Source organism: Odontesthes bonariensis, chromosome 5 (genome assembly GCF_027942865.1).
Source record: "Odontesthes bonariensis isolate fOdoBon6 chromosome 5, fOdoBon6.hap1, whole genome shotgun sequence".
Lineage (NCBI taxonomy): Eukaryota > Metazoa > Chordata > Actinopteri > Atheriniformes > Atherinopsidae > Odontesthes > Odontesthes bonariensis.
Window position 1 is genome coordinate 33,002,530 of NC_134510.1, and position 21,856 is coordinate 33,024,385.

Below are 21,856 nucleotides of genomic sequence, written 5' to 3' on the forward strand. Positions count from 1 at the left end.
GGAGAGGTAGATGTAAAATCAAAAGTAATCAGTGCTTAATGAATTTCTTAATGACTTTCTTATTTCTTAATGACTTTATGAATTTCTTCTTGGAAAAATCTTTTTGTATTAAATCGAAAGTGTCAATGACAACTGAGGAATAGTTTAACGAATAAAATGTGTGCTAACCATTAGCACTGTTACCTCACAGCGAGAAAGTTTCTGATTTGAATCTTGAAATTCTGTCTGGTTTGCAAGTCCTCCCCATTCCAATGGGTTCTTTGTGGGTCCTCTGGCTTCCCTTCCACAGTCTTACAAACATACATAATAAGTTAACGGGCAATTCTAAGCTGACCTTAAGGGTGAATGTGCATAATTATCTCTGTCTTGACCCTGTGAATGACTGGCGGCCTGATGGTAGCAGAGATGGTTTCAAGCCCCCACGTGATCCTGGCGTGGATAAAACGGGCATGGAAAATGGATGAATCGCTTTGCTTTTGGTGCACATTCAAGCTGTAAACAGACGCTGGCCTGCTTTCCATTCACGAGGAAAGCAGATATGAAGCAGTCTTTTGAAAAGCTGTGAAAAACAAATTAGAATCTGGTGCATTTCCATTGACTGGTTACAACACTGAGTACACGTTTCAAGTACTAGTGGAAATAATCAGGAAAAGGTCGTTTATTTTCATCCTTTTCTTATTCCAGTCGTCTAAATACAAATAAAAAACGATAATGATGGAAACCCAGGTACTAAGTAATGTAAAAGTTCCTCTGCTCTCACATATTGTACCTTGTGGTTGTTCTGCATTTATTTTCCCATTGAGCGTGGAAGAGCATTACACCAGCGTGATGTGAGAAGATATAACCTCTGATTAAACAACACAAACTAACATTACTGCTGACAGATTATTGGTTCTACCAAATTTCTGATTAAATCAATCAGAGCATATAACAAAGGGTAAATTTCCATTCTAAAACATACAGAAGTGTTTCTGCAGCTTTTAGCTCTGCTTTTTCTCACACAAAAGGCTGATGATGAATCTGATACTGTCAGCAGTCACATGACAGCAGAGTTTGAGTGCTCACATCTGTAGTTCATCGTGTTTCTTGTTCAGGCAGGATGTTATAGTAACGAAGCTTGGTGCTGGTGGTTGGGCTCAAAGACAGACAGTGATCTTGAATTTGAATAGATCGTTATCAAAAACAAATTTAAATAAAGAAAATATAGGAGCTGTGCAAAGCTCGCTAGAACTTTTTCTTTTAAAAAGATTTTAAACCAAGGAATGCCAAATGTTTTGCATCCGAGGACTTGTGAAAACAGATAAGAACTCCATTAATCTGTACATGTGATAAATGCGTTCTTCCCTCTTGTTACAGGCAGAAAAATGTCCCAGTCTTTGTCTGAAAGATCTGTATTTACATTCAGTGAACTGTGACTGTGTGATCGGTTTAAGTCAACTTAAATCACATAATTTCATTAGTTTCCAATCAGTTTCCAATAGACAAGGTTACGTCGTTGCACAGCGTTCCAGCTGCTGTGCTCCGTTCCTCATGTGCTTTATTTTCACACTGAAAGCGAACTGCACAACTGTCCAAGAATCAGGAGTGAATAAAAAAAACTTTACCAGACTTTCTACGATGTTCCAGTATCTGATTTCCTGTCTGACTAATCTAGTCTAGGCAGGTTTAAGTGGATTCCATTGAAAATAGGCGAACCAGCAAAGCAAACCGGCATCACGGAAAGTGACCGCGATCTATTCTGGCATTTCCAGTGAAAAGTTGATGAATTGTTTAAATGTGTTTAACAAAGATCTAACACACGGAGTTCCGGCTGAACGCACCACTGTGGTACAAGATTATCAGAGTTTACAAGAGTTTTCACTCAGTAGGTAGCGGGGAAAGTAAAGGAGGCTCCTCTTCGTCTGAATCAAACTCCACATTTTCGTCTTTAACCCACTGGCCGTTCCGATCTTGCAGCCATCCATTACTAAGAAAAAAGACAAAGAAAGTTTGATGAAATGCATTGAAAACCGCAAGGTTGGTTCATTCAAATGTATATACTGAGCTGACACATCGCAGTTAAGAAGCCAATGATGCTTTGCTTAAGCGATCTGCACCTTTTCAGTTTGAGGTAGTGCTCCAGCTCCTTCCTCCGCTGCGCTGTTATAGGTTCTGACACTTCTTCCACAGCAGCCTCAGATCCTGTTGTCTCTTTTGATGAACATGACTCTGAATTTACCGCAGGAAACAAATCAAGCCGGCAGTTAAAACATGATCACTCAAGAGTTGTTTTAATATAAAATCTGAAAATGTGTCCTGTGACAGATTGTACCTGTATTACAGTCACTGGAACTGCTTGTCGAAACTTCAGTTTTCAGACCTGCAGATGGCATTTTGTTCAGTGTCCTTCCAGCAGGATCTGAACTGGTACTCGGTGGCCCTCTTTCAGATTTTGTACTTAAAAAGAATGACAGAACTATGGTCATTAAGCTGTCCATGATTAGATGTTAAATATAAATAGGAAATATCCCATAACATAACCACACACCTGGTTTTTCTGTGACAGCTGTTATACGGTACCGTCTTCAGTAAAGCGTGATGGGTGAGCTTCCGTGTCTGTGCCAGTAATGGGGCTGAACTGGAGGGCTCCTAAAATCACAACAAAATGCTTTATGTGCACTTGTACCACTGTGAGCTCACTCAGACACGAACTCTGCTAAATTATCTGTCTTTTCACATCCACTGCTCATGTTTTCCACCAGCAGACAACAGCTTTAACTTGCTCTGCAGGGTGTAATTTGTCAGGGTCATATGGTTGTCACAGGGGCGGCACATAATGCATTCCACAAGACAACAACATGGATTAAACATGTCAGTCAAGGAAAGACAGTTTGTTCAGCTCATGTTGTTTTTTCTGGGATGATTAATTCCCCCCTCTGTCTGGAGATGGATCGGGCTGACTCTTTCCTTCAGGGTTCCCACACATTTACTTTGTTTGTATTCACTTAAAATAGTCCAGATAGCAGGCACTGTCATTATGTTGCTCCGACAGCACTTTGGATAACAAAAAAAAAACAATATGACACATTCAAGTTAAAACAAACAAAAAAAAAGCTAAATTCATGGTTTTCAACACCCAGAATGTCTGCCCAACGTTATAGGAACACCTACAGAAATTTGTTAAGGATAATCATTTATGTAATATCAATAATCATAATCGATTTCTTGAAATGCATCAAAAACCTATTCCGTGACTAAGAACCGTGCTCTTAACCTGATTAAGTTACCAACCTGCTGTCTGTCTTCAGTCTGGATGTAGTTTTCATGTTTCCTTTTAGTGATTTCATTCTTAAGCTTTGCTTTTTTGCCATAGAATACTTTCAATCCTGAAGAAAACAAACAACATAAAAACGAGACATATAAAACATAACAATATATCAAACAATGAGACAATACACATTTATCTGACATAGGAAATTTAGCCTTAGTGTTGCAAATTACAGTAGAAATATCCCCCCCTCCCCCCATCTTGTTTCATCTCGTTTCATCTCGTTATAAATAAGGGTGACTTTTTGCTCACGATATCTCACCTTCTAGATGTTTCTTCCCTCGTCTGTGGACTGTCAGCATATCGACTGTGTCAAACACTGGGCGGTAGGAGCACACAAGGCAAGTGTACCTAGAGACCACACAGTTATCATCTTTCTGTTAACAACCTGAAGTAAAAATATTCTCTTTTCCAAATATAATTCCTAAGGTGATTTTTACCTTCCATTTTTCATAAGAGCAGCCTCATCCTCAGGAATAAAATTAGACAGAAGATCCGCCACACGCCGTTTCTGGAACAAAGTTCCACAAAGGTGAATAGTTATAGGATGCTGTTTTTATTAAAATTAGCTGACATTGTCAAAGGAAGATAATAACAACAACTTGCTGTTAGCTAACAGTATGCTAACTACAGCAACGTGTAATCACGGCTTAAGTATCTTAAGAAAATAAAAATGACATGTATAAGAAGTTGTTACCTTCAGAATATTAAGCTGACTTTTGTCATCCCCTTCCCTTTTAAATGACATAACTAATATAAATAAAATATATTCTCAAAACAGACAGTCAGAAGTAGCTAGGATCACGTCAAGCTAACTCTCGATAGCAATGCCGCATTCGCGGACAACATAGTATATTCGGGAAAGACAAATGTCATGTTTTAGAATAACATCTCAGCTTTTTTTTTTTTTTAAGCATTTGTATAATTTGGGAAATCCTTATGCCTCTTAAAAATCTGCTTCAGTGCATAATCTAAACACACTACACGTTAAAGAACGTTTAACATTCAGTCACTCGGTGGCAAAAAAAATGAAAGTCTTTCAAATCACAATGTACAAACTTTGAATGGTGCCGGTTATTCCAACTAATTTAAACGCAGCGTTTATGACGAATCATGAGACCAGTTACTCAGCAGCACGGCGGCCATGGCAACAACACACTGTAGCTGACTGCATCAGACATGCAATTATTAAAGTTAACGAGTTCAGAGGAACTTTTCAGGTGTTTGGTTGACGGTAAGGTAGGTTCAACCTGTGTTTAAGGGAGATTTTTTATCTTTGTCTGTTGCGGAGGCTCAACTGCTGTATTTTTCGGGACATATGGTAGCAGGTGGACATTTATGCAGGAGCGTCAACATGGATTAAGTCTTTAGTCAGCCTGCAGGCTAACGCAACTGCTAGTTTTTTTTACTTACTTAATACGTTGGCTTTGCCAGATATCTTTCTTTAATGATGTCACTGACATTAAAGTTTTCTTTTAGCCACATTTTACCATCTTTCGAGCGTCTACCAAGCTAAATGTTTCGCGAGTATGTCCGGAGGGCGAGTGCCGTTGTCATCCGGGAGAGGCGGCCTCCTACGCGGAAGCCGAACGAGGTCTTACGGCAGTTTGATCCGATCTCCGCTCTCTCCTGTCCGCCAGAGAGGCATTGAACACACAATTCAACCAGGAGAGACACTACAAGGTCTGGCCCTGAAATATGGAGTGTCTGTAAGTATAAATGATTTGGTTTTTAAATCCTTGCCCTTTCAAAGTTGATGTTTGATCTAGAATAGAAATAATGTTGAGATATCACGTCCTTTAACATGAAGTTATTGTCTATTCTTTAAAGTTGTTTTTTTTTCACAATGTAAAAAGGTACATTTTTCCCATTTTGTCTATATGTGACTGTTTTATGTGATTGGTATTCTATTTACAACCCATATCAATACAATTTAAGGAATCACCACACTTGGAGCATGTTCATTAGCTTTGATTTGATACAAAACAAATGCATGTAATAGTTGAACATTCTGGCTTTGTGAAACATGCCTAAAGAAATAGTTTAAAAAAAGATGAAGTAGAGGGAAATATTTATGGAACTGCTGTATAATGTGGGGAAAAATATAGACCTGGTAAATATCCTTTGTAAGACAAATACCTGCACATGTCTTATGTCATATGCAAATGAGTCTGCAGTTAAAAGAGAGTGTTTGCTGTTGCAGCTGACAGAAAACATGGCATTAACAAGAGAGCTGTCGGCAGAAACAATGGAAAGAGTTATAAAACTTCCTTCAACAAATCGGTGTGGCAAAAGATGTTAGTTGCTACCAATCAGCTCTGTCTAATATCTGTGTCAAGTACAAACAAATAAAAGGGAAACATACAGATTGAAGGAGGAAGTCAAAGCATCAGGGAATAAAAAATAAAGCAATGTACCTGGAAATAGAAAAGGTACAATAAAATAAAGAAACTGGCAAAAGCAGGAGTCAATGTTTGCAACCGCTCTGCAAGAAAACAACATAAGGAAATGGGATTTACAAACAGAAAAGCTAAACTTAAACAGTAAAACGGGTTGTAGTGAGCTAAAGAGAAGCAGTCATGGACTGTGGATGAGTGGATGGACGTGATGAATAAAAAAAACCTGCGTTGGACAAAGAGATGATGCTGGAACGTTTGTTTGGTGGAGGTTCAATTAATCATACAAAGATGACAGACTGAAGGTAACAGGAACAGGTAAAGGACCCGGGGAGATGGCACTCATTACCTCTACAGCAGGGATACCCACATCCGGTCCTCGAGGGTGTAGATTCAGATCAATGCATCATTAGCAGGTTTGTGCAGAACTTCACAATCTTTTGAAGAGATCCATTTCATCTGAATCAGGTGTGTAAAGCAGGGAAACGTCTAAAACCTGCAGGACAGCGGCCCTCGAGGACCGGATGTGGGTATCCCTGCTCTAAGGTAAATGCACAGGTAGACGTTGACATTTTGGACAATTTTCTCATTCCATCGGTCAAAATATGGTTTGGGTGCTGACGAGGTAATTTCTCTCGGATGATAATGAATTTTTCCACAGAGCAAAGAGTGCTGAAACTTTTCTTCAAGAAGAACATATGAACCGAATGACCTGGTCAACACCAGTCCTGATATCAGTCTGATTTATGGTGGAAACTGGAAGAAAAATAATCCATGACAGTGCTCCGTCTGTCAAAACTGCTGCGTAAGAAAGTTGGAACCTGATTTTCTTTTTTTATGTTTTACGGTACGTTTTACAAAGCCAGAATGCTCGGGTATTAAAAATGTAATTCTTTTTTTGTTGTGGAAAAAAAATGAAAAAGCTGAATTCCTCCAAGAATGATGACTCAATCATTGTTGTCATGTCTTGGCTGATTCAAAGAGAGTTTGCAGTGCAACTAATTGCATAAAATCATTAGTTAAGTGAAATTAAGTTTGCAATGAATGAATGTGCAACCCTGGTGACTTGCAGAACAGCCACCCAATTCTACTGTTTATTCAGTTCTTTCTGCATGCTCAGGAAAGGCATCTGCCCTAAATATCAGGGTATGAAAGAATTATTTCACTGGGTTGCTATCCAGTTCCTGATTTTATAAAGCAGAATGTATCACCCATCGTCTTAGAACCAAGTGAGACTAGCTTTGGTCGAGCACAATACTGTCTTGAGTGCTTTACAACAACAAAATCATCTTTTCCAGATGGAGGAAATCAAAAGAGCAAACAGGTTGTACACCAATGACTCGATATTCCTGAAGAAATCCTTGTCAATCCCTGTGCTGCCGGACGCGGAGGATGGCAGCATTGCAGTGGATTTATCCGAGGAGGGGAGCGATGAAGGCAGGGCCGACAGTGCTTCTGTTCAGAATGGGCACACGGGGAGCTCCTCTGAGAAAAAGCGAGAGGATGGAAGAGCGAGAGAATCAGACCTTACTCCTGTGGATTTTTTGAAGAGGTTGGATGTCTTGATAAGCCAGTCTAAACAGGCTGCAGTGAAAGGATGCCAGGATGCAGAGAAAAGGTACTTCACTGTTGTTCAGACACTTTTTACCATGAGAGAATATTGTAGTTTTGCTGATTTTTAGTTGTTGTTTCTGTGCTGTTGTGTTTGTATTTAAGGAGGCAATATATTTTAATAGTGTCATTCTACTTTTAGTTCATTTTTATGTACCTTTTAAAGCCCAGTTTCATCCCACCCAGATTTAATTCTTACATATATCTTACATATTAAACATTGAACTGTGTGTTGACCGTACGAAGCAAATGCTGTATGTTCAGGTTGGTCCACATGGTGAGAAATTGAACATTTTCACAGTCACATCGTGCTTTACTGCAGGCTGATGGTATGACCCTGCATGGGTGAAAAAGTACTGGAAAAAATGTTAACTCTTGAATCTGCAGTGAGTTTATTAGTTGGCTTTGTTCTGCTGTGGAGGCCACATGAGTCCAGAGGCACATGAAGTAGTGTAAAAACAGTTTTTAAGTCTGCCCACTCATTTTCCTTGAATGAATAAAACATTCATAGACTTCTGCTCTCTTTTAGACTGGGCAGCTGTTTCCTCTGTCACAGATGCAGTTTGCTTTGTGTTCACGTCTTTGCCCAGCTGCAGGCTGACTCAGCTGAAGAGTCACAGCAGGAGGCTCCGTCATGCCTCTGGTTCTCGGTGTTAGTTCTGAGTGTCGGGGCCTTGAGACGCGAGGGGTCGCTGAATGCTTTGAGTGAAATCGGTGATTTGAATTCTATGCTGTGGCCTTCAATCCACAAATCTCAACCCAATTAAATATACAAGGTTTTGTAGAAATGCATGAAGCAGCACTCTCCACCACAATAATCAAAACACCAAATAAGCAAGTTCTTTCAGGTGAATGGTGTTTCCATCCCTTCAATAGGGTTCCAGTGCCTGATACGTCATTAAAACTCATTCAAGCTGTTCTAGCAACATGTAGTGGGCCTTTCACTCAAATTTAGTTAAGTGTCTAACACTAAACTAAATACACCCGTCCACCTTCCTGGCCTCCTCTTTATCTCTCACCTTTTCCTTCCCTGACTCTTAATGTTGCTGTTTAAAAGAACCTTTCTATTTTTTTTGTATCTGCATAAAATGTAATTTGTAGTCTGAGCTTTGAGCATTACCTGCAGTCTCAAAACAGAGGGCAGACTTCTGGGAAATTCCCAAATGTAACTCGAGATGAATACAGCCTGATCGCCTGTATCTTTTCATCTGTCTTTTCTTGGCAGGGTTGCAGCCCTGGAAGCGGCTTGCTCCAGCAGGACCTCGGTTTGGCGGCCGCTCACAAGGTCGCAGAGTGTTATTTCATCCTCCAGAGTTCAGCTGCAGGCAGGACACGGCGCGGTACCCCTCACTGTCACCAAACTCACCAGGAAACTAAGAGACAAGGAAGATGAGATCTTTGAACTGTGACATCTCGTGTCCTCCGTCTTAGTTTGATCGTTACAGAAACTTTCTCAGATAGCCATGTTGAAGGGACCCTGGGACAGGAACACATTACAGATAAAGCAAAGGAACCCAGTTAATCATGCTGCTGTTGTGTCAAACTTAAACATTTGTTTAAATGATTATTTCATATTGAATCCCTATTTATGGACACACACACACAGTACATTATAAAAACTTACATTTCCAGTAACTGAGAGCACAAAATGTTAAATGAGAATTTAGCCACATGGCTGGTCAGTCATATGACCATATGGTCATCAACTTGAAAAGTGTGTAATCCCTCATTTTTCTTACTTGATCCCTTTTAGCTCAGCAATGCAGATGCACAAGTTATTTTCACCATAGCAATAACAACACAAAACTTCTCTTAAATCATTTTTTTCTTTATTTCTGCTGAAAACTTGACATTGTAAAGTAGCCAAATAAAAAAAAAATAAAATAAAGCGAAGAAAAAGAAAAGTGTTTTTTAGAATATTTTGACACATCTTTTTATTGTTTGTTTATAGTATGTTTCAGATTTTGTGTAAGTTTTGCATAGTTTTTAAAATAAAGTTTTTGATCTCACGTTTAAGGACTTTTTTTTTTCCACCTTATTGCTGACACACATTCAATCAAACACATAAAGTAAAATGACGCATTACAATGAACTCTTACTCATGGTACAATACAAAGTTTGGACTTGACTTTCACTTGTCTGATCATTTTCAGTGTCGGTTTCTTGTACAGTGTAGCCCGGAAAATAACATGTTTCTTTTACCTCAGCGAATGACGTTGATCCAGTAATAATGACTCCTAGGATTAACATTCAAGCTGTCATCTGTCAAGAGAACGTCCTTGTGTAAATGTAACTTAATGTATTTTGGCAATGCAGAGTGACAGTTGGATAATAATCCTCATAATAACCCACTGTGTGCAATTGTTCCTTTATTAATGGATACATATTTTTATCTCAACGCCTCAGTAAAAACGGTGCACTGTTGCTGAAGTATCAGCTGCTGTCCACCAGGTGGCAGCGCTGTATTGCAGTGGCATTTCCCTCCATCTTTTTTTCCATTAACACTTCTCAAAAATGCATGTTATCAGTAGTTCTGTGTCAAACATTTAAAGATTTCAACTATTAAACATTGAGCAACATTTCATATGCTTGTGAAACACCTCATAAAGTTTACATTTGCTTATGTTCAAGTTTGTATTCTATGAAATATGTCCGAATAGACAAGTATGCATCGCACCTATAGAGTAGCCTTTATATAAATGTTTCGCCTATGCACATTGAGAATTTTGAGAAATGGCTCCTCCAACTTTAGTCTCATCCCGTGAGGCCTTTGTGAATTGTTGGGCAGCCGATTTGTTCTCAACTCGCTTGTCTTAGATTGCCAGTCCTCAACAGTAATAAGACGAGCTTTGTCCAGCAGTTCGAAGTGTTGGGTGAGTCTCCCTGTTTATCTCCCAGTGTTTGTTGCATGTATTTTGGTTGTGTGTCATATTGTCCCGTCTTCTATCAGTTTGTTGAGTCCTTTACAGATCTTGGTGAGGCTGGCTTTGAAGGGGCCGTTGGGCTCGTACAGTTGACTCAGCAGCTGAGGGTCAGAGTAATGGTTGAACACATGGTTGATGCGACCGTGAGATTTTGGGGTGAGGTGGGTGTTGACCAGCTTCAGCAGCAGATCCCTGCAGTTGGACAGGAGGTCTTCCATCACATTCTTGTCGAAGGTAAAGTCCACCTGTGTTAGTCAGGAGGTATATTTTAGTTAGGAAAATGACTTGAGATTGTAACCAGTAAAAAAACAACACTGTGATTATATTACAAGCTAATAAAAAAGACATTTGCAAGTAGTTAAAAGAAAAATGAATACATTTAGAAAAATAAAGAAATGACTTAAATGTAATAAATAGAGAAACAGTCAGTTTCTAGAAATGCTTTTGTGCAGTTCTAATTTTGAGTAAATGAACAGTTGAATAGTAACATATAATAAGGTTAGATGTTATTAAAACAGACTTATTAACAGCAGGTTTGAGCCACATTAATTAAAAGCTGAAGTTTGAATACAAGAAGGAAAACTATATATTGGTTCTCTGCTGTTCATTCAAGCTCTTTTCAATGTTTACTAGTGCTTGCTTTTATGAAATGTATTCAGCCATCTGTTGAACTAAGGTGGCCCAGCCCCGACAAACTCTCAGTTTCAGAATAATTACCATTTATTTTGCAGCCTTTAACGAAACCGAAGTTCTCATATCTAACACCTGGATTTCTCAAGCCTGCGGATATAAAGTTGTTAATATGTGGAAGTGTACCTCGTGAAAGCTGATGGCTGTCATGGCCCCCGTATGGAGTTTTTTCTTAAAGTCTTGGGCCACTCCCAGTTCCTCTTTGCTGAAACGGTTGTTTCTGAACAGCACGCCAATCTTGACCGCGATCTTGATCAGGTTTTTGATGACTTTCTGAGCCTCTATTTTATTTCCCGTGTACTCTTTGGAGACTCTGTACAGTTCATCTAGGATCTCGCTGGTGGTGTCGTCAATGAACATTTGCACCGAGCTTTTGGTGGCCATGGTGCTGAGGATCTTCTTCTGTGCCTTCAGGGCCATGTCCTTGGAGCTGAATGTTTCCATGTTTGCCTGAATTATCATAAAAAATCAAAAGTACATTTTTGTTTAATGACAGTCTCCATAATTATAGGGCTTAAGTATCCACATTAACATCTTATTGCTCTGATTGAGGAAATTAATATACAATTTAGCAAACTGACAATTAGGCAGGTGCTGGAGTGACGAAAAATACAGAAAAAATTTTCACAGTCAGCTGTTTTTAGTTTTTGGGGGAATTAAACAAGTTTGGGTTTATCTCCTTTCTCAGCTGCAAAAAAAACCTAGAATTATCCAAATAAGAATAAGAGCAGTGTACAGTCCTGATACTCTACAACATGAATAAGATTTAAAGTGCTTGATATAAGGCAGTTTAGCTGAAATAAAATGGTGAAGCTGTCTGTGGGAAGTCAGGTTGTGGGTTTTTTTGTGTGGAAAACGAGCAGTTATAGTGGAGTCAATGTTGAACCTTTTGTTTTCCCAGTCACGTTTTTGACTCAATTCATCAACCTTGTTCCTGCACTTCTTACACATCATTTAAGTCCAACTCAGTATCACTATGAATAACAACACAGGGTTACATACCCGTCTATTAAATATCACTAAAATATCTAAAAAAGGAATGTATGTCAAATTTACGCTGAACATTTAAACCCTGCTTTTGCATCATTGTGGTGTCAGTGTTTGTTTCTGTATCTTAGATGCACACATGAGGCCTAAAGGGAAAAGTACCATGGGAGAGAATCAACAAAGGCTTTTAATTTTGTCCACTGAGATTGTAACCGCACCTAGCATCCATTAGAGAGGACTGCTGGGAGGTCATCAGCTCGTGTAAAGATCACTGGGACAGAACTAGAAAAATCCGCCTTTTATCTTCAGGTGACAACAAATTCTGAATAAATTCCTTTTAACTTACATTAATTAGCATGAAACATTTATAACTGGGACAGTCACAGAAGTAAACATCATTTTATTTATCTGATGCAAAAAAAAAAAGTTTTTTTTAATTTTTTACACCTAATAACGATGTAAAGTATCAGAAGAATATGACCCTTTAATTTCACAAGTAAGACTCTTTGTATAACAGTTCTGCTAAACAGATGTTCAAGCCACATCTCCTGTTTTAGAGACTCAACAGCTTAAGTCTAAGTCAAAATGTTTAGCTTCGACTTCACCTTAATCCAAACTGTGCGTGATTAGTAAGACGGAATCAGCAAACACGTACAGTATCTTTAGCAAACATCTGTGCCACTGTGCTGGCTGTGCATGTGTGCCCTCTTCCTGTGTAATGTCGTCTTACTCTTACATGTGTAAGTCAACGCCTGAAATTTAGAAGACAGTCTCTGAACATCTTCCAGGGCAATTTTCTCCACCAAATCCCACATTTGGCCTGTTTGAACAAGTACCTGAGGGTAGCGAGATAGCTGCATAGCTGAGGCAGGTCTGTGCGGGCTCTTCTCACATTGCTTCAGTGCTCGGGTAAGAGAAGAAAGTGAGCACCCTGTGCATAGTGGCAACCTTAATTACTGTGGTTGGGTTTGCCTTTGAGTCAAACAGCAGCTACTTAGTTTCCTTAACATGCAGTGCATTAGCAGCAGTTTATTGTCCCTCACCTGTTAGCTAAATGGCTTTCTGATGATTGTGTTAATGTTTTTATGTTTGTGCTTATTAGATTAGTGCTATTTAAGACATGATGTTGTCCAGCTCCAGTGATGCCCATTCAGCAATGTGAACAAATGGCTGGATCATTCAAGGATAAATGCAGAAGTGAGACAGTTACACGAAATGCCTGTTTAAATGATGATATCACGCAGACACTTTCCTTGTCCCTGGCGTAACATTTGTGGAACTCACACAGTCACTATTATGGGATATCGCAGTTGGTTCTATTTTACAGGCATAATCATTTATTTTGAACAAGTCTCACTTTTCCAATAGCTGGCTTTGTTACAAAAGCTTTGGGTTCCCTGTGGGGAATTAAAGAACATTCATCAGATTAATTTCCCTTAACAGTGATGGTGGAAGTAGAGCAATGTTGAGAGCTATTTCAGATTCATGCCTCTATCTCATGTATTTGTTAAAAACGACTACAGGGAATTGAGGGACGTGCACAGTGTGCAGTTATCAGCTAGTATTCCACACAGTGAAACCCCCCACAGCAGGAGATGGCTTGCTGCTTAGCTTTTTTACTGTCAACACTTTTTTAAAGGAGCTCAGTTTGGGGGGTCGAGGCTGTTTGGAGAGTTTTGAAGCATTTCTGTGTTACAGCAGCAGATTGCCATGAAAACACTTTCTGTAATGGCCAGGGTTTAGTTGCTCAATGTTGAGCAGCGATTTGTTGGTACAACTGGATGGAAGAGGGCCTCTGAGCATTTATCAGTTTGTTGTTGACATCCACCAGGGAGTGACTGCATAACACGTTCAAGTGTTTGTTTCCCTGCCAAATGCCTGCTGGAAATGATGAGCAACTGTGTGTGTCTAATGCCGCAGGAAAATAAAAAACCAAACAAAAAAAAGGTATGCTAGAACCACACAGACACAGAGAGGGTCTTTCTGTGTTACTGTAACAGCCAGGCGACGCCTAATCTTTGAAGACTGGGTTAATAGACGTCAATGAGAGAGTTCTGATTGGTGGAGCCATCTCGGCAGGCAGTGAAGGTAAATATTTAGCATTCCTCAGATGTCTCCATCATTGAGCTGCAGTGGGTGTCTGCTTGTTTGAACTTGTGTACACGAGGATGTAGATCTAAAAAGAAAGTTGTTTTCTGTTGTAAAATGAATTAAAAGTAAAGCTCATGATCTTATTGTGCCTGTGTCATCCCATCAGTTCTGTGTTGATGAAGAGAGAGCCCTCTCACAGGCTTAGAGGAGCCCCTTTTGATTGACTGAAAATATGCTTTGTGTAGTTCTTAGAGTGTCGCAGGGCCTTACTATGAGGACATCCTCGTTGTGTTTTATTGCAAGGTCCAGGACTGAAGCTTAAGAAATTACAAAGGTAGTTTCTTTAAGCTGCTCACAGCTTGTGATAAGTTTGAAAAATGAGAATATTCCAGAAACAGCCCACATATTACACAATCATTCAATCAGATTGGGAATAAGAAGACTATCTTTGGAAAGTTCAGTTCATTGTGCTATACGATGGCTGCAATGAGCAAACTTTTCCTTGTGGTCAACCGAAGAAGATTAAACAAAAACAATAACCATATCCATTTCTTAGCTGTTACTCAGCAATCTTTTATGAAAGATGAATGTTTTACGAGGATGAAATCTAATTTCCATTGAACTGTAGGCATAAGGTCTGTACTTTGAGTTATTGAATTTGAATTGTCTCATATTTAGTCTTGACAACACGGTCACGGTCTTGACACATTTATTGTTCAAACAAAACTATCGTCAAACTGTTGCAGACAAGAAAGCATTTTGAAATCCCTTAAAAGCACATATTGCGTTTTCTTCTCAGCATTGCACAACTTTCAGAATAGTCGTTGTCTCAGCCTGCCACACATCTGCCTCAAAAGGGAAGCGAAACAGAACCGTTGGCTCAGCGGTGAGGAGTCCCTCCAGAGACCCACAACTAGTATTTGTCCCTTGTTTTTTGCGCTGCAGTATGAGTGAATTTGTAACCTTTATTGTCTTTGGCTTCGTCTGAACCTGCTACAAATCAAAGTAGGCCAATGAAGAAGGGAAAGTCCACTACCTTTGACTTTACGCAACTCCCAGCCTGTGCAAACAAAAAAAACGAGCTCGACATGTGTCTGTCACTGTAACTTGTTGCAGCATGACCATGAGTGTTCATTTGTCTCAATTCATGTTTCAGATGGGGAAGTGGAAACTAGTCACTCAGTTTCCAATCATCCCTCTGCTCAGACTCTTTGCTGAGTGCCACCAAAGATAGTCTTAATCAAACTCCTAAAACTCTTAAAACACATTGGAGAAACAACATGCATCTTGCCCTACATGTTTTTTTTCACTCACACAGCACATGAACACAGCAGAAGTATCTTACCTGAGTGTTTGCCGAGTCCCCCTCCCTCCTCGTGAGTCAGATGTTTCTCTCCCTCTGCTGTGTTTATCAGGTTGACAACACAGGCTGGTTAATTTAACACAATCTCTTCATTTCCACCAAGAACAGAACCAAAACCCGTAAAACAGCCCTCCTGCAGCGTTTCTGTCAGCCCTCACCACCCTGTCTTAAGATAATGTGGAGTTTTACTTCCTTGAGGAACTAAATTGCTATGACACACCCCTTCAGCGCGAGTGTTTCTCTCTCTTTCTCTCACTACCCTATCTGTTGTTTCCTTTTGAAATTCAAATTCAGTCCTTTCAAAACCTGTATTTCTCTGTTGCCTTTACCTCACTGGCACTCTCTGTGAATCTGTCTGTCTCCCCACGCTTCTGTACTGCTGACGTTGTGCCTCTGCTTGTTCTGACAAGTGAAAACTCCAGAAAGAATTTACCAATAATCCAGTGATACAGCCAGCTGAAAGGGGAGCAGTTTAACCCCTTTTTGTGAGCTCACCTTTGCTGGAATGTGGCTGCTGTCAGTGCTACTGAGCACCGTGTCCCTCGCTGTGTGTATCTTATTCAAAGCAGAATCAAAACAAAGAGTATACATGAGTGTGTTGGCATTGCTTAATGACTAGCCTTCTTTAGTACTAGCTACAGTGTTTTTATTCATTAAACACATAAAACAGTCCCAAAGTGACAGATAAGTCTGCCCATTTATACTTGTCTGTTTATTCTTTTTAAAGTTACAGGGAGTAATATGTTGTTACTAATTAGGTTATTTGTGAGTAGCTCAGTAACTGGGTGTGAAAAAGATCTTGCTAGAGAGGCAGGGTGTCGCCAAAGTACAGATTTTCAGAGGCTCACCAATCTTTTAACTGTGTTGACAAATTGCCAAGCAGTCTCAGAATATTGTTCATCAACGTAAAATTGCATTTGGTTATTCCAACATTTACAGTGCATAATATCATCAAAAGGTTTTGGAAATGCGGCAACATCTCTTTGCACAAGGGACACGGCACAGAATCAATAATGAACGGCTGTGATCTTTGGGGCCTGTTTAGATTTTAGTGTCCTCGTTTTTTGGAGTCGGGGTTGCACAATAATGTTAGAATTGTTTCTTGTTTAACAATTAATCTTCTAGCCTTTGTCTTTATGCCTTTTAAAGTTTCAAAATTTCACACACTAAGGTTAACTATTATAATCTTAATGTTGACTCCTGCTAAATTATATTTAACGTAAATTCTTTAACATCGGTCATTTTCCGTGGAACTAAATAGGCTCAAAGTAGAGTTGCATTGTTGTTTTCACATTATGAAGTAATCAAATCTAAACTTTAATCTCACTCTTATGAACAAGGCTTCGTCTTGAACTTTAAACCTCATCTAAAGAAGAGACACAAATTCAGGAGAATGACCAAGAGGAAAACCCAAACTAAGCGATATTGAATCCGGTGTTTTAAACAACAGAGCAGTCGCTCTCAGCAGCTACAGCAAACGTGTCTGCCTGCCTGAAACTGTGAATTCAACGAGCAGGAAGTTTCTCCTCCTTCTAGATCCGTATTTATCTATATATGTCGACAGAATGGCAACCAGCTGTGCTGATCAACTGTCGGCGGAGGCTCAACCCATTCACAAAATAGCCCGTCTACTGAACACTCACAAATGTTAATTGTTGTCAGATGTTGGGGTTGAAAGGTGCACTGAGACCCAGCTGGACCAAGAGGAGTTCCTAAACAGAAATCATCCCAACAGACTGCAGTGGAGACCAAAACACACCTGCCCCTTTGTTTTGCCTCCCACTCAGTCCGTCTGCAAGAAATTAACTCGAGTAAAGTCATGGTAAAATTTGCAACTGCAGAATGAGGTGGTCACCATGGCAACAGACAGGAAGTAGTGCTTAAGCGGTTTCCTGACGGCTTCCTCTTTATCGTATAATGACATCTCACAAGGAAACATCGGCAGAGAGAATTCAGTTGAATGTGTGTGTGAGGCAACACGCTTGACTGTGTTTGTGCTTATGAAAGAGTGCATGCATGTGAAGGAGCGCACGCTCCTCCAGGTGAGCTCTTACCTGTCTCGCCACAGCACTCAGCTTACATGCTCGCCTATTTTGGTTAAGAGGTAATGGAAGGATTTGAAATGATGTCACTTATCTTTCATTAAAAGCTCACTGGAACTTTCCAGAGTCCCCGCTGTCTCACACATACAGTCAGTCACATAATAGCAGTGTGTTATCACAGGATGACTAATACAGGAATAATCAACTTCAAACCACTCGGGTCAGTGAATTGCACCTGGAGATTAGGGTCTTGAATCAGATGGAGGATGTTGTTTTCTGTGTCTGCGCTTTCCGTGTTACAACATAGATTCGAGGTCAGATAGAATGAATGAAGGCTGTATGATCAGTCTGCTGAAAACCGGATTCACCTTTCAAACTGTCCCTCATAATCTCCACCTTTGTTTTGGACGTGAATTTAGCAGGTCATGACATAAAGCTCTTTCAGCCCTTTTCAGCGTTCCCTTCAGACAAGTGACTGAGAAATAAACTTACTCCAATTAATAAAGTCAGCAGAGATCTGGAGAGCATTTATAATGTATTAATATACACAACAACACGTGCAATGTGCTAATTAACATGGCATGAAGAGGCAGTCTGTCCAAAAGGAAGGATTGTCTTTTCAATGCTGGGGAAGTTGCTGTTTCAAGTGACTGAAATAGCAGGATTCTATCTCGCATTTTTGTCCAAAAATATTTTAACCTGAAACTGTTATTTGAGAAGTGATCATTTTAAAGTTTAATTCCAGTTACATCTTTCCAACACTTGAGCTAAGAAAAACAAGGTAATTTGATTTTACAGTTAGAACACCAGCAATGGCTACACAAATGCACAACAATAATTCCTACTATTGACTCTGTTCTAGATCAAACCATATATCCAGTATGTTGTTTCCCCTAAACTGTATAGAATATTGCATTTGTATTCCTGTTCACAAGCTGCGGAGCATGGTTTGATTTATAACTCACTCCCACTTTATGTCCCTCTGTGTGACTGCAATATTTGCACCCACTCATTTTAAGGTATTCATTAGATCCATATCTTTCTAAACACAATGCATTAAGGTACCTCTTTGCATAATGAAAATTAGACTGCTATAATCCACAAACCATAATTATTAGAGATTACAAGATTACAAGATGACATTCTGCACTGAAAACCTTATTAATCTGATTCATTTTGGAATGGTGCTGTGCATATAAACTTGCCCAATGTGACACATTTAAACTTATTTAAACTTAAGTGAAAAGTCAATTACTAAAAACATTTATAGTGACATTTTGCTAATGTTAACATACTAATTAATCATAAGAGCTTGTAAAAGGGCAACTGGACTTCTTTTTGGATTTTCATTCATCCAAAAGGACTGACGAAGCCATTTGGATTGGGTCATTTCCCTTATTCAAGCTCTTATGATTACCATGACCCGGATGAATCTTTATCAACAACATGCTAATTAATTAAAATGCCAGCGCTCACGAATAAGGCTTTCTGTTTGCCAAACTTATCCAGGCTTAGAAATACCTCCCTCCCCCCACACAAAATGTTATTGTGTGACTTATGGAATTAATTAAAAATCCCATATCATGGTCTTTTACAGGTTCACATATTTATTGTGGGGCCTAAAAGAATACCTTTACATACCTTAATGTAATAAAAAAAGTAGAAAAAAGAAAACAATTGTATTTTTGCACTTTAGCATGTTCGGTCTTGTCTGGTCTAAAAATGCTCAGTTTTATCTTCTGTCTCTTTAAGGCACCCCGGCTGAAGGGCTGATAGCTTTGAAATGATAATGTTTGTTCACTGTGGGAGGTATGCTGAACTGGCCTCTGGGTAGGAGTTATCTAAATGTTCTTCTTAGAAATGTTAAATAAAGTTAGAAAAGTGTTAACTACAAATGGCATTTGAGGTGCAGTACTTTCTGATGTGGACTCTGTGGACCATTTACATGCACAAAAAGGTTGTTTTTGCATACTGAAAGTACAGGAAAGACCTAAAAAGCACAATATAACCTCTAATGCTTGTTGATGGTTTCTCAGCTCCAAGTGGTTGTTAATCATGGCAGTGTCCTTGGAAGTGGGCATCTGTATCATCCCATTTGCATTTCTATGAGTTTGTCATTTGAAATCCAGAAAAAAGGATCAATTACAGTTACAGTTGGCCAATGGAGGTCAGCTGACAACCAGAAGTGTAAACTCTGTCTAAACATAGTTCCCCACATTCTGTTGAGGTGAAATTAACATTTACTTTGAGCTCTTTTGAAAAAAAAAACATGCATCAACACCAGAAATGATCAGGAAACAGCTGTGTAAAAGAGGTCACCTCTTTTCGATAGAACAGATTAAGGCAAGAACTTTTCAGTGTAGCTGTTAATAAAACATGGCACTTTAGCAGCTGTATTTGAATACAGTTGTATTTAAATAATCAGTGTCATACTATGATACAAAGACACAACCAACAGTGCTGTGTTAACCAAATGTTCCCTGAGTCATCGTACACCTACTTTTAGCAAAATAAAATACACCCACTTACGCTGTCAGCTCTCAGTGTATTTAATAAGCTTTTCATGGACAGTTTTTCTGTCCATGAAAAGCTTAGTTTGAGCTTAGTTCCTGATTTTCCAAAACCGCCTGTAATTTGGTATGGAGTGTCCATTCAATATAATTTTGTAGCAGTAAATTCATGAACGATAAAAACTGTTCGATAATACAGATAATAGTGTAAGAAAATTGAACACAAAGTCATTCTCTTGGCTTTCATTACTTATTGCACATTTTACAAGTAGGTTTATACATATAGGACATTTTACTCACATCTTTTTAAACAGTTGACATAAGGAGGGAATGTTTTGAAGGCTGGTGACGCAGAAAAAAAGTCTCCTAAAGAGTACAGTTGACACTACAGTTTCCAAACGTCTTAAATTGCAGATCATTTCTGTGGGGACATGTCTGGCTTGGCCCTTTGGCTTTTCTCAGTCTTTTTGATTTTCTTGTCCTGAGACTCATGCCATGGTGGGGGGCTCGTTAGCGGCCTCTAGTGGAGCCATGTCACCCAAAGAGCGGTAGCTTGGGCTCGGTTTCTCTTATGCTCATTCCTCATTCCTTGCAGTCTCAGCGTTAGAGGCCACGAGTTTCGTGTCCATGCTTGTAGAACTATGTTGTTGAGTTAACAGCAATTCATGCAAGAGATGTTCAGAGACAATATCAGATTTTGCCTCGGGTTAACCCTGAAAAACATTTTTACTAAGGTTAAAAATACACTTTTTTAATGTTAGACCTTAATTCTACAACTGAAATGATGTTTTCTTAAACAAGGACACAAATCTGCCTTAGCATCGTGCTTTTTACATTTTTTTCAGTTTTGTCAGTAAGATGTATGGGAATTATTATAGAACAATACAATATTTAGATATACTAGTTCTCTTATGTGCCAGCGTCTGCCTTGTTTTGCTCTACTGAGGCCATTTTTTTATCTTGAAGCAAGGTGAAATGTACTAAACAAGAGGAATAATAGGAAAAACAGGAGGAATGAAGTCAGAAAAGGAGCAAAATTATTTTGTGTTTTATGTAAAACATCTCTCCCAGGCTTGATATCAGACTAAAGAAGCTGTCAAAACGTATGCTTCCTACGGTGTTATGTCTTGCCTGCTGTATCTCAACAGTTTAGGGTAAATTATATTTTTTATTAGGAGAATGACTTCCTCAAACAAGCCAAAGCACTTAAACAGCTCTCCCCAGTTTGCTTGTTGTCAGGTGCTGTAGGGCGCAACGAGCACAACTTTGACTGAATCCACAAAGGGCATCCTGAACCCATGCTGTGTGTTTTATAGGAGAAGTGATTCTCTGGTGCTGACTGCTCTTCTTTTCAGACGTTTCTGCTCACTACTGTAGCTCAACTCTTCTGGTGTCTTGACCTATGCGTTTTACGGCAAGAAGGCTTCATGTAGCCTTTACACAGGAAGATCTAAGGAACATTAGTATGATGTCAAAACATTCTTGGTATATATTTTGAAATGAATATTTCATGCTAAATTGATCAAAATGAAAACGCTCAAAATGCAGACTTGACTTAAAATGGTGAGTGTTATTGGTAGGAAGTGTCCACACACCTCATCTTAAAATAAAGACCTTAAAGTATCACAACTACATCACAGCTGGTAACACAGCCCCATTTAGCAGAGCACACGACAAAAAGAAAAAGACTTGTCACCAGCTGCCTGTCACAGGTTTTGCTGGTCTCCTTACTGATATAAGGCTCATGCTGCGTATGGCCTTTGGTGCTCCAACTAAGGTGTATCTCTATATTCTACAGAAAACTGTGCCGAAGCTGAATTTTAAAGAACAGGCACCATTTAGACTGAAACCGCTATTAAGGAACTGAAAGCTTTAGGTTTCCTGAACTCTTAAATGAAAGTTCATTTAAGTGAGCTGTCCTGCATTGTGTGAATG

The 21,856-nt window shown here is 39.3% G+C and overlaps 3 protein-coding genes across 6 annotated transcripts; 1 reads left to right on the forward strand and 2 right to left on the reverse strand.

Moving 5' to 3' along the window:
- Positions 1 to 643: 643 nt before the first annotated feature.
- On the reverse strand, positions 644 to 4,152 carry scnm1 (sodium channel modifier 1). Its single transcript, XM_075466151.1, has 8 exons — positions 4,005 to 4,152; positions 3,748 to 3,818; positions 3,570 to 3,658; positions 3,271 to 3,365; positions 2,528 to 2,628; positions 2,312 to 2,436; positions 2,097 to 2,208; positions 644 to 1,966 (listed from the first exon to the last, which is right to left on the reverse strand). The coding sequence occupies exons 1-8, from the start codon at positions 4,053 to 4,055 to the stop codon at positions 1,858 to 1,860; spliced, it is 753 nt and encodes a 250-aa protein (XP_075322266.1). The 5' UTR covers positions 4,056 to 4,152; the 3' UTR covers positions 644 to 1,857.
- Positions 3,565 to 9,323, forward strand: lysmd1 (LysM, putative peptidoglycan-binding, domain containing 1). 4 transcript variants are annotated; one of them, XM_075466154.1, is made up of 4 exons: positions 3,565 to 3,648; positions 4,787 to 5,016; positions 7,002 to 7,321; positions 8,540 to 9,323. In XM_075466154.1, the coding sequence occupies exons 2-4, from the start codon at positions 4,837 to 4,839 to the stop codon at positions 8,721 to 8,723; spliced, it is 684 nt and encodes a 227-aa protein (XP_075322269.1). In that variant the 5' UTR covers positions 3,565 to 3,648; positions 4,787 to 4,836; the 3' UTR covers positions 8,724 to 9,323. The 4 variants fall into 4 exon arrangements, with proteins under 4 accessions (XP_075322269.1, XP_075322270.1, XP_075322268.1 ...); XM_075466155.1 differs by lacking the exon at positions 3,565 to 3,648 and adding an exon at positions 3,696 to 3,839; XM_075466153.1 differs by lacking the exon at positions 3,565 to 3,648 and adding an exon at positions 3,905 to 4,546.
- tnfaip8l2b (tumor necrosis factor, alpha-induced protein 8-like 2b) lies at positions 9,220 to 15,746 on the reverse strand. The gene is made up of 3 exons (XM_075466157.1): positions 15,352 to 15,746; positions 11,055 to 11,378; positions 9,220 to 10,483 (listed from the first exon to the last, which is right to left on the reverse strand). The coding sequence occupies exons 2-3, from the start codon at positions 11,370 to 11,372 to the stop codon at positions 10,241 to 10,243; spliced, it is 561 nt and encodes a 186-aa protein (XP_075322272.1). The 5' UTR covers positions 11,373 to 11,378; positions 15,352 to 15,746; the 3' UTR covers positions 9,220 to 10,240.
- Positions 15,747 to 21,856: the final 6,110 nt, after the last annotated feature.